This window comes from Leptonotus elevatus, chromosome 9 (genome assembly GCF_054856555.1).
Source record: "Leptonotus elevatus isolate MCC_2025b chromosome 9, RoL_Lele_1.0, whole genome shotgun sequence".
NCBI lineage: Eukaryota > Metazoa > Chordata > Actinopteri > Syngnathiformes > Syngnathidae > Leptonotus > Leptonotus elevatus.
The window spans coordinates 18,556,739-18,569,463 of record NC_141247.1 but is presented as its reverse complement, the minus strand read 5'-3'; the positions used below and the strand labels follow the sequence as shown (position 1 = coordinate 18,569,463).

Below are 12,725 nucleotides of genomic sequence, written 5' to 3'. Positions count from 1 at the left end.
AAAAGAAAAAAGGTTTGCCCTGTCCTATGATAAAAAAGAAAAGAAAAAAAGAGTTTGGGTTGGATTAATATTAACATTACAGAATCATTAGAATACACTGAAACAAAGACATGGTCCCAGTCCAAACAGTACAACTCTTTGGGTTATATTTTATGAAGTCTAAGTTAAACTCCAGACCTAAATACAACAGAGCATGCATTTTACATTTTAAGAGGAGAATGAATGAGTGAGTTAACCTTGAAAATTGACACCAATTGAACAAAAATTACAGTGAAAGCATCACAATAAGAGTTTTGTCATGTCAAATGCTCATGTTTGATGTAATTTCAAGTAAAAGATTTGCGTCTTTCTGTCTTTCTGTTCAATTACTTTAAATTTAAATTCCTGTTTACCTTTCCAGTACTTTTGGAGTGCAGAATAGTTACGGACAAACCATATTCAAAATATATTTCGTCTGAGCAGATGAGCAGTGCATAAGCATGCCACCTACAATCTCAGCATTACAGACTTTTTAAGTTTTAGGGATCTTTTGGAAAACTGCCTTGTGTCATCGCCAACTGTATCAGTAACTTTATTTGAGCATCAAAGGGCACTTCCAGTCATTAACCTCCCATTATCGGCGGATCAGTAAAAACATTTAAAACGTCTTCAACTCCTGTTACCAGTGAATATGTTCATTAATTATCTCGAAATTATGCATGCCAGCTCCCTAAATACTGTGTCTTTGTGGTAGCACATTCTGATTAGTATTGTGTGGTCATGAACTCTGAGCAAATTGCCTGCACCCGAGTCCCTTTGTGGAACAGTTTGAATAATTTAAAGGGATTAGGGCTGAATGATTAATAGCAGGTACAGACAGGATTGGAATAATGGTTGGTTTGCGTCTCAGGGATTAAAATATAAATTTTTATCACAACTGCAGTTGTTTTTTTACCCTATTGAAGGCCTTTTTTATTCCTCACCATAGCATAAAACACAATAATAATCATAAAAATAAAAATGCTAGTAATAAAATATTAACTTTTCCCTGACTGTGAAAAGAAAAGATCAAGTCCTTGGTATTCTTAGCAAATTCTTATCAGTGATTTTGAGAGAGTGTACTGTTCTCCTTTTTTCCCCTCCTCATTTTGACATATTTCTGTGTTGAATGGTATCTGCCCTGCACACTTATGCTCAATAGAAAAATTCTCTCATTGTTTGCTGTAACTTTATAAGGGTGAGACTCTCAACTTCTTGTCCCCTGGATTTGAGTACAGCAATTGGCATCTGAGTGGCAACATGCAAATGGCTGGTTTGACATTACTCCATTGGATTGATTGACACTCTGGAATGGGGTTTTCCACAGGAAATGACCTAATGAAAATACTGAGATCACAGTTTGCAATGTCAATTGAGTATGTATACTGCTGAACAAAACTGTAGGTTTGTGTTATGTTGTTGTGTACTTAACATTTCTCCTAGTCTCTCTGAGACATAGTACATTCAATGTAAGAGGTTGAGTCACCTTAGGTAGATGCCAGGTTTTTGTGAGGTCAAAAGTGAGATCCATATATAAATCCTGCCAGAACCTTTTCCACCATTTGATAAGAACCATTTTAATTCAAATGCAACAACCCTAAATATACAGTTCCTTAAAATTTTATGAAAGCATTTAGTTTTTTGGGGAATTTGAAGGTCATCAACTATTTTGATTCATTCATTTCTGTTTCTCATATGTGGAAGCCGAAGTTTATGTTACATTCATAGTTTGTCAGATGTAAAGATTGTAATTTGATTTGTTTTTACATCATCGGTACCTGATATCTTAATATGAAATTATGATTATTATTATTTTCTGTCACTGAAGTCATGAACAGACCTTATAGGAATCTAATAGTTTTGGTAACATAACAATTTGGAAAATGTCTGGTGGGGGACACTTTGGCTGTCTACAACCATGTATTTTGTAGTCTTTACTGCACATTAAAAGGAGTATTGGGAATTTGGTTTTGATCTGAATCATTTTTTTTTACTCTCTAACATCGCGAAAAGAGGACAGTTTTACAAAAGTGTGAAGAAACACTACATTCACTCACTGTAAGACAGTTTAGTGAGCGGAAAACATATGGTGGAGCATGGCAGGATGTGCACAGGATGTGAACATCGGCATAAACGTGTGAACTGTGCTCCTGATAAATGTGACTTTGTTTCCAGCTTTGTCAGCTGGATCAAAATATGGCAGTTAAAATGATAAAAAAAAATTATTCCTAAAAGGAAGCATCCTTTTTTTGTGCGCTTTTGAACTTAGCTTTGTCATAAATTGAGGTTTAGATATTTCTCTTTGATATCCCACGGAAAAAAAGGTAGGACATCTCATTTGATGGAAATATCATTTTCACTGTTGTCTTTATGTCTCTTCCTCCCTCAGGGCGTGCTGTCCAATCTGTCATCCATCACAGATCTTGGAGGTTTCGACCCTGTTTGGCTCTTCATTGTTGTCGGCGCGGTCATGTTCGTGCTGGGCTTTGCCGGCTGCATCGGAGCACTGCGGGAGAACACGCGCCTGCTTAAATTTGTAAGCCGCCTCGTGACCTTCAAAGGCCACACACACACCAGTCTAACCACTTGAGACCTCTTTAGAAGAGCAGTTCACGCCCAGAGCAGAGGCTGTCGAAGTCACAGGTGTCGCTGTGACTCACTTGAAGTGAATTGGTGGTTGCCACACTCACACAAAAAAGTGCTGTCTCGTCGGCAAACATCAGAGACACTCCGATCCAAACTTCCAAACATTGTTCTGTGCCTTTTGGTGTGAAAATAAAATAGAATAGTTTTGAAGCCCAAATCAACAACTACATTTTGAGGGCTGTATTTTGGTCGCGATGACACAGACAAACCTGCTGCCCGCACTTCTGAGTAGCTATTACCTCGAGCCGATTTCCATTAGCAGCAGTAAGTCAGGCGTCAGAGAGAGGACCTAATAGGGTTTTGCTACATTAATCATTAGCCTGTCTCCACCTCCGTTTACTGTAAGGGGATGATTTAATGCTACCTCTGGGACTGCGGTTTTCGCCAAGCAAATTGTGACTAAGCCTTCAGCAAGACCGTCTGACCAACAATGCTAGTAAAATGATATCATATTAAGTGGTAGTGAGTAGTGACTCTGTGTACAGACCATCTTGCGTGTCACCTCTTTCAGTTCTCCGTGTTCCTGGGTTTGATCTTCTTCTTGGAGCTCGCCGCGGGAATCCTCGCCTTCGTCTTTAAGGACTGGATCAAAGACCAGCTCAACTTCTTCATTAATAATAATATCAAGGCTTACCGGGATGACATCGATTTGCAGAACCTCATTGACTTCGCCCAGGGATATGTAAGTGTGCCGCTGCAGCCTAAAACTACCGTCCACACAGATGTCCTGCTTTGCTCAAGTCTTGTTTGGAGGCAGATGTTCTGGACAGAGGGGACCAGTCTGCTATAAACGTCAAAATTAATGTAATTGTGTTTATCCAATTATACGAGGTGGCAGAGATAATTGGTTCCCATGTGAAAACAATGTGCTTCGTTACTGCATAAAGCGGATTAGCTTCTCTATTGTCAGTTATCTGTAGCCGTTATCTTTGCCACCGTTAGCTGCCAGCCCACGCAAGCAGAGCCCAAGCTGCCTCTCAGAGCCTTTCCAAGACCAGATCAAACAAAAATCCCTGTCTGTCTGTATGTTGGTTATTCAATAATTGCCAGTTACATTTCTGCATGTTGTTTGTTTCTTAGTGGGCATGCTGCGGTGCTGACGGACCCAATGACTGGGACTTGAACATGTACTTCAACTGCACCGAACAGAACCACAGTAGGGAGCGATGTGGTGTCCCCTTGTCTTGCTGTCTCAAAGACCCCGTGGTGAGGCACTGAAACCAATTATTGCACCTAGATTTAATACAGTGGACCCTCTGAGGTCAAACAATCTGTTCTAGGTTTGACCTCCAGTTTGTTCATATTTAGATTCAGTTTGAAGTAATAACGGTAATTGACTTCCCCCTCGGTATGCAACTGTAAAATTACAAAAAGGAACTGATAGACACTGCCACGAGATTTCACTTCTCTTTTTTTCCCCTAACAGGGTGTCGTCAACACGCAATGTGGTTATGATGTTCGACTTAAAGAGGTAGGCATTGTCAGACGTGTTTTGCGGTGTCTTTCTCTGCAATATGGATGGTCATAATGGTCGATTATCTGATGGTTAAGAATAATTCGTACAGAAACCTTGACAGAATTCTTATTCTGTCAATTGTGTAGAACTGATGAGGCATCTTATCATGAAGTAGTTGAGGGAAAATGCAATACTTGGTTGATTTAGTCTGAACTAGTGATGCAACGGATCACAAAAGTCTCGGATCGGATCGCGGATTTGAGTCACGGATCGGATCGTTTTTCGGATCAGCAAAAAAAAAAAAGAAGATAAATAGTACTTTGCATTTATTTATTTTGTAAAGCGCTTTTTCCCATTAAATAAAACAAAAATCAATTCAAAATGTCTCGTATAGCTGTTTAGGATTTAGAAACTTTTAAGTGCAATAGGAGGCAGAAACATTCTTCTTTTTCCATGGTTTATGTGTGAAATAACAAGATATTAATGTCTTAAAGTTTTGTTCCTATAGTCTAAACAGCTATGTTTGACATTTTGAGTTGAATGTTTTTCTTTTTTTAATGGGCAAAAGTGTTTTATAAAATAAATGAAGACAAAGTTCTATTTATCTCTTTATTTTTATTTATTTTTAATAATGACCTCAACGTGCCATTTAAGGCACATTCCCTTCCTTTAAACATGGAAAGTAAAGAAGCCTTGGTCCAGAATATTGAAAAAGAATTGAAATAAACCATACCAGCTGTCAAACTTGCTTACCAGCCGGCAGCCGCTTGCTTTGCTCCGTTTCTCCCCACAGCCAACATTTTCAAACCCCTTTCAAGCCTTCAGCCTCAGTGTTGTTATAAAGCTTGTGCGGGCTTAAATAAAGGCAAGTTTGGAGGAGAGAGAAAAATACAATAATAGCAAGCAACTCATACTTGAGGAGGACACATATTGCACTCGTTCATGCTAACAGGTAGCCGCTAGCCACTTACGTCTGAGACTTCTGCCGTATCGTACAATGACATACTGAATTAGCGGTTTCTTAGCGTCCTAAATTACATGAGTTCAGGATAGCGTTGTGTTGATGTTGGTCGCAGCTACAATGTCAATCAACTACGATAAAGTAATGTCTAAAAGGGAAGTCAAGAATGTGGGCGAACTTCAAAGTAAAAGCGTACTAAGGCTATTCGCTTTGCCGTCAATGTATTACTGTATTTGGTAAACTTTATTTTGAGGTTAGGCTTAGCGTGTTACGTTGAGTATGTTTCAGCTTCCGTGACATGTCAGAATGGTATTGACTGTGTATGCACAGGTCAAGATAGAACACTTGATGGGATTTTCAAATTATGCTTCACATGATGGATAGCATAGAGCCGCTGATTTTCACGGAAATCACGAGCTTCTGTGTTTACAAGGTCGAGCTGATTGAAATGACCTGAGCATTCGAGGGCGATTTGAATGCCTAATATCCATAATACAATACAATTAAACAGAGAAATGCTCAAAAACATCAGTAGAGCATCACAGCAGAACTTGAGAAGCTACAGAGTTAATTACCCAGGCTCCTCTACACGCTTCCTGCCTTAATAACAGATTGTTCCTCTAGCAGGTATAATTAGCCTCCCGTTATAGCCTGGAGTGCAGCCTTACGCCACTCTGTAATTGGCAATCGGCTGGGTTATGCCAGTCGGCTCTCTTCTGTGTGTGTGTGTGTTTGTGGGTGTGGGTGTGGCAGTTACGACTCACTGCACTGCAGTCCGACAGATTGCTTGTTGCTAGGCACACTGCAGCACGGTGAACCGCTGGCCGCAGAGTAGGTATGAATTCATTTTCCGCGTGTCTGTTTACGCCCCGGCGACTAATATTTTGCCGGAGATATCAGCGATGCACAGCTTGTTTATGGAGAGACTCAGAGAATCCAGCAGTATGGCCGGCCAAGGCTGTAAATGAAGTAGCTTCTGAGAAAGTTGACCTCCAGAACATCTTGCTACAAAGTGATCCCTTATTGGCCAAAAAATAGCAGCAGATTGTGCTTGTGAACAAAATGTATACCTAATCTGAGGCTGCACTTTTTATGCCTCATTTTGCCTATTAGTGAACACAACACTGAGTACAGTGGAACCTTCATTCAATGGACCCGGAGCACTTAATACAATACCTTTCAGTCTATTAGTTCCAGAATTAGCTGCAATTCTCCACAGTGCCAGTAAACAGTGCTGCGGTGCCATCAACAGACAGAGAGACTGGTTATATGTTTCTGGATTGAGCTGCTCTTGTCATAGATAAACGAAATTTATAGTAGATTAGAGCAGGCTATAAAGCACATCAATGTGGCGGCCATTTTAGTAGGGGCAACTGTTCCATCATTAGGTAGCATGGACATTAGCATCGCCTTAAAGGACCATGATTCAAAATGAATTTTAGGCATTGCGTATAAACATTAAAATGTGATGGCATCTGATTCCCTGAAATAAAGGTTTAAACCGATCTATCAAAAATAATGACATGCCCTTTTACGCTGCGATATTAGACATTTTGGTCACGTTCGCATAATCACTGTGACGTCATGTATGCTGCAACACACTACTGTTCATTTTTGACTTATTTCCTGGTCTATTGTGCTATAAAAGTGTCATATTGCATTGTCAAGTATTGCCATAACTTAGATTGCACAACTAACCATCTCAGGTTTAATATTCTTCTGTTGAGAAAAAAAAGAAAGTATATATTAATGTTGTATGCCGTAAGCTTTTCACTGAATAGCACAAAATATAGTAGGATTGTAATCTTGTCAGGCACTGTAGGCCTGACAGTGCCCTCTGTGAAACACTCCCACATATTCGAATGGAGAGAGTGACTCAGCCATCACTCGCATTTTCCTGTGACACCGGAGTCAAACGTTCTTTGCTGTGTTTGTTTTGTCCTGCTTTAGTCATAGGTCAGAGTTCAGCAGGTTGTTGTCCTGTCAGAGCAGATCACTTGTGTGCTTTTTGAAATATGTTTTTTTGTGACTCATTACCACAACTTTGCTCCCCCCCCCTCCCCCTTTGCTTTGTATAGAAGCTGGATCAACAAAGTTATATCTATACCAAAGGCTGTGTGGGGCAGTTTGAAAAGTGGCTGCAAGACAACCTCATTATTGTGGCTGGCACCTTTGTTGGGATCGCACTTTTACAAGTAAGTCATGGTCATAAATAGGGGCTGTGATTTTGTGTTGTGGCTGCCACCTTGTGGCGAGATCTTCACCGTCGAGCAAATCCCTGTGGCGCAGCAGTCTGCCCGAAATGATCATCCTTAATTCTTTCATTTCCCGTGTGGCTTCCTCTCCAGATTTTCGGAATCTGCCTGGCTCAAAACCTGGTCAGCGACATCAAATCTGTCAAAGCCAACTGGTGACCGGGTAGGTAGCATGAGGAACCCCTGCAGGTCTCTGAGGCAGCCCTCCTGTCTGATTTGTAACTGCTTTGAGATAGCTAGCACATCTATATACACAAAACTGGTCCTTTAGTAGGATGTGGGAAGCTCTCGGAAGTGAAAATTTCCAAAACAAAACCAACTCAACTGGGATTTTAAGGAGGTCCTTGATGAAGACACCGCATACTTTTTTTTTTTTTAACCACCATTTCATCATATATATATTTTTTTGCCTTCTCAGACAAGTGCGTTAATGGCGAAATGTTGCACATGGATGCTTGTCAGATGGGAGATTAAAAGCCATCGAAGGGACTACAACAAAGGAAAATGACCCCTTTCTTTCGGTCAAGCATTACATTTTCAGCGAGGAACACATCACTCTGTTTGTTTTCCCATTGGTGACCCCTGACCTCTGGATGGTCCCGCCTGACACTTCAAATGTTTCGACACTTTTAAAGCCCAAGTCGAAATGTAAAAAGTGACGTTAATTCCCAGTGATTGTCCTCCTGTCTGCAACAAGCCCGCAATACCTCAGGGCTTGTCTGAAAATCGATTGTGTCAGCCTTGTTTAAAATATATTTCTCTCTCCGTTCGTGTCTGGTGAATTACAACGGATGTACTTTATGCAGAGAGAAATCACGTACGGAACTTATAATGTGATGGGGATGGCCGGGTTAGCCAAGCGCAGACTTTTTGTTTCTCTCGCAGCGTCCCTCAGGCACACGGGATCGCTGGTTTGGGGCCTTTTACCACATATGTCTTATGCTTCAATTCTATTTTCAACTATGTGTTTTAGCATGAATTTTCCTCTCTCATATAGTCGCAGGATGTGTATAGAGATTTTAAAATCGCAGGTTTGTTATTAGACCAAGCAGTTGGCAATAAAATGGCTCCTTTTTTGTCTGACCAAATATTGGTGGCCCACAAGCAAAGGTTTTCAACTAGTTGTTCAAAGATTAATATTAGCATTTCCATAGGCAAAATGTGAATATACCGTCCCTTTTAATTTGGGGAAGCACCAGTTTACAAGAGGAAAATCAACGTTACACCATTTGTCTGTCACCCATGCAGTCATGTCAATTTGTTTGGGATGGTTTAAATAGATGAGGAAATAAGTATGTTACATTTGAACATTGTCAATATAATATGAATGCTGCTTGAACTTGAACTAGAATATTACCGTGTAGTGCAGTACCAGGCTCTTATTGTCATTTTACATTGTTATTGGCCCGAGGCTAATGAATTATTCTGATTTATTTGTTTCACTTTGCACTTCACCCGTTTATGTCTCATCTCGACTTGAGTTGCTGGTTCATAATCTGAGCAGCGCCTCGTCCCGCCTGTCAGCAGGCCATCATCACGCCACACGGATTGTCGTCATGGCGAGATGTTTGCGTCTCTTTGCAACTGTCAACGTGTGAGTGGGATGCGCTCAAGTATAAGCAAAAAAAAAGAGAGAAAAAAAGAAAGATGAGGCGCCTTAATATTCTGGGAACAGCACAGCAACACTTTTTACCTGTGGCATCCGTATATGGAGTTTGAGTCTGTCACGGCGTGTGATCTCAAGCGGTGTGTACATGTCACACAGCGCGCTCGCCTACGTGCCCGTGTTTGGTAGCCTGTCACCCAGATGTATTTTTACACGCTTGGTTCGTTTAAACAAGACGCACAGCAAGTTATTTGTTTTCAAACTCAAAATCTTTACAACCTCACCATTTGTCTCAGTGCTGATAAACGCTTTTCTGAGCTTTTTAGATGTTATCAGAAGAGTGAGCATGGGACAACACAGATTTGCCTTCACAGCTAATGTAGAATTATTTAGAGCATCAAACACAAATAATGCAGCTTTTTTTCTGATGTGACAGTTGTGTTTACTTTCAATAACTACACATCTTGGGTTTGATCTTCTCCAAAGTTGTTGTTGACGCACAGCGAAATAAATGATGAGTCGCTTTGTTCAGAAAGCTCTTGAGCGTAAGCGTTTACTCGGGGTTTGAAACACACCGTTGACTATGTTTACATGCAGTCAATAATTGGTTTTGAGCCATATCTAGTGCTGTCACTATCAAATATTCTTAAAATCGATTAATCAATCGATTATTACATTGATTAATTCATTTAAAATTTGCATTAAAGTGTATCACAAAAGCATTTTTAACATGATTTCTGTTAATTAACCCGTGATTGGTGGTTGTTTTGTACTTCATATAATAAAAAAAAAAGGGGGGGTATTGATGTTGTACTATGTTACCGGTTTGCTCATTGTTTTCCCAAAGTAAAAACAGATGTTTGTAAATGTCTTATTTTGATTAAACACAGTCTTTTTTCATGAAGGACTGCAGAAAACAGTGACCAATTACTGTTGATATGCTAAAACCAGATGATTCGGACAATTTTAAATTGAAAAATGGCTCCAAACGATTAATTAATTAATCAATTAATTTTGACAGCGCTACTTGTGTCCCGAGTCCTAGACTTCCTTCCTTTTTTTTCTTTTTTAACACTCGCCAGCAAGCAAATTGTTTGGGCCCATGTGCATGTCAATCACACAGTTGTCATAGCAATTCATACGATAAACCAATTAAAAAGGAATTTAACAGTTAAATCGCTAGTGTTTACATGGCCTTTCAAAACTCCCAATAGTGCCAATATTCCGTTTTTGAAAAGGTTATTGACTGCAGGTAAACGTAGTATAGTAGGAGATAGTGTGTTTATAAAAAGAGGAACTCTCACCTGTGAATGTGGCAGGCGCGGAGGGTCTAGCACGAGGCCAACCGGCTAATGGATAAATGCCATAATTGTGTCGCAGCAATTTCTGAATCTTTTAAAGTTGTAGGTGACTTGTTTTTTTCCCCCATGCAAATGATTGCTTTGAATGCCTTTTAATGTAGGAGGGGGGGGGGTGAACGAAGCTCTTTCTGCTTTGTCCCTTTATTATCATGGTCTTGCATGAACTAGCTTGTTAATTTCCCAGCATTCCCGGTAGGCATTTAAATCATTCCCATGGAGGAGCCTTATGCATCCCATGAATGTCTAAGTGGGAAAACAGCATGGACCTAGCACACGCTCCTCACGCCACAAGTTAGCTTTATGCAGTGCTCAGCACAAAAGAGGAATGTGAATATAAAGGTGTCGTCGGTGAAGTCTTTTTTTTTTCTTCTTCTTCTTTAGATTTAAGAGTGAGAAAGCAGTTTGACATTCCATTCCTTGCGTTTCCAGGCATTGACATTTATATTTTGCAAAGAAGCCATTGTCCTCCCACGCTTTAAAGTGTCTTCAGGAAATGGGTTGTTAGAATCAGGAGCATCGTCGTCATCAGGCGCGTTTTACCTCACCAGGGGTCGACCGGGACCACTTTCGGGCTAGCGTGATTGTTCTTAACAGAAATGCGGTCGTTCACGCGGGCCTCCCTGGCATCAAACCTGCGTCAGTAATCAAGTGTAAATGATTTGTAATTCAGTTGACAAGATGCGTCCGATTGTACAGCTTTTTGCTTCACAGAAACCACTGAACATGCTAAAGCACAGCTCGGGTGATGTTCTTTATAAAGAAATCCTGTCAGAGAATATGAAAACTGCGGGACATGGTCTGTTACACTGTATATTGTGTTGAAATGTGCTTCTTTCATATATTAAAGGATTTATATCATAACGTGTACCTTATGTTTGTTTTTTACCCTTAAGCTTGACTATTTCACTGGTTTTGCACTTTAAATCTATTGGCCATACCATTACGTATACCTGAATAATGGTGATTGAAGTATTGGAACCTGATTGTTTTCTTCAGCAACTTTTGTGGTGCATATACAAATTCCAATATCAAATACAATGGAACATAAAACATACCTGAACCTTTTGTCACCATAATTGAAATCAAAACAATCTGTTCCAGGGAAAAGTCTTTTTTCGTCTACGGTAATTACAACATTGATCTTCAAGATCCATACAAATGCAAAATGACAGAAGAATTATCCATGCATTTTCTTTTTTTTTCCAGCCTCAACCCCCTTTTCTAAAATTACCAGATCCAGCAGAATAATTTCTCATTGTGCAACATGGCTAACACATTAGCTAACGTCATAGATAATAATTTGGCGAGCGAAGTATTAATGCATGACATCAGTAACCACGTAATCACAGTCTTGATTACACACAACAAAAACGTCTTGGATAGTAAAATAATATAGACAAGTTAGGACGGAGATGAGGATATTATGGAGCCCATGAAAAACTAATTTTGGGGTACAGATTAGTAAACTGGGAACAGATTACTAAACTGGGGGTACAGATTAGCAAAAATAAAAAATAAATCACCCTGGTACCAGGGAGAGTCTCCGTAGGATATAAATGTGGATGTGTTAAAAAAAAAATAGCAGACTCAGGACTGGAATTCAGTCATAATACAATTTATGTATCATTTCAAACTGGACTGGGGAGCTCCACCCTGAGGAGTTTCTCCAACATGCACCGGCATCACGCCGTGGCACAGCATGTCATGTGTGATGAAAGTAGTACAAAGGAATGTGGAAAGCAAACTTCTACCGCCACAGACATACCACCAGCAGGTGCCGAAAGAGGGCTCAGTATCACCAAGGACTCATCCCACCTCGCACACCCTCTGTTTGATCCTCTCCCCTCAAGCAGGAGGCTACGGAGCATCCGGTGTAGGACCACCAGGGGAACACTTACTTTTCCGGAAGCTGATAGACTGCTGAACTCCAACAGTGCTCTAATACTGACATCCCCCTGATACTGTATACCCTTCATCCCTGCACAATGAGCACTATTAAATCTACTCGCTTCAGAATGCATTTGCATTTTTGTACGCTTTTCCCTTCTCAGCAGTGGCCGTTCACTTAGTTTGTTAGCAGTTGAGTTCATTTTTATATTTGAACTACAGGATCACAATTACATTTATTTTTGTCATTTTATTTGATACGGTTACGCTCATAAGTTTGCACACCTTGGTATAATTTGTCATATATTTCCACACGCAAAATTAATCAGTTTGGTCATCAGGATTTGGGCTGCCACGATTAAATGAACCTGATCGTCAGCGATATTTACATTTAATCATGTCATGTCAATTATGTCATACGTTCGAATCTACTTTTTAAGCAATTACGTTTGAACGTGCTTGTAGGCTAAATGCTAAATAGCTAGCATTTTTCCCAATTCCCAAAACAACAAAAGCTATTGTTTCTTTTTAGCAT

The 12,725-nt window shown here is 40.1% G+C and overlaps 1 protein-coding gene across 2 annotated transcripts in view; it reads left to right on the top strand.

The window, feature by feature from the left end:
• tspan17 (tetraspanin 17) overlaps positions 1-12,725 on the top strand; it is a 39,474-nt gene that overhangs the window by 9,533 nt on the left and 17,216 nt on the right. The window contains exons 3-8 of one of the 2 annotated variants that reach the window (XM_086085506.1): positions 2,408-2,554; positions 3,176-3,346; positions 3,745-3,870; positions 4,091-4,135; positions 7,160-7,276; positions 7,430-7,499. In XM_086085506.1, the coding sequence (XP_085941632.1) occupies positions 2,408-2,554; positions 3,176-3,346; positions 3,745-3,870; positions 4,091-4,135; positions 7,160-7,276; positions 7,430-7,495 (672 nt within the window). In that variant the 3' untranslated portion in view covers positions 7,496-7,499. Of the gene's footprint in view, positions 1-2,407; positions 2,555-3,175; positions 3,347-3,744; positions 3,871-4,090; positions 4,136-7,159; positions 7,277-7,429; positions 11,169-12,725 lie in introns of those variants that run through there. The other variant, XM_086085505.1, reaches the window with a different exon arrangement.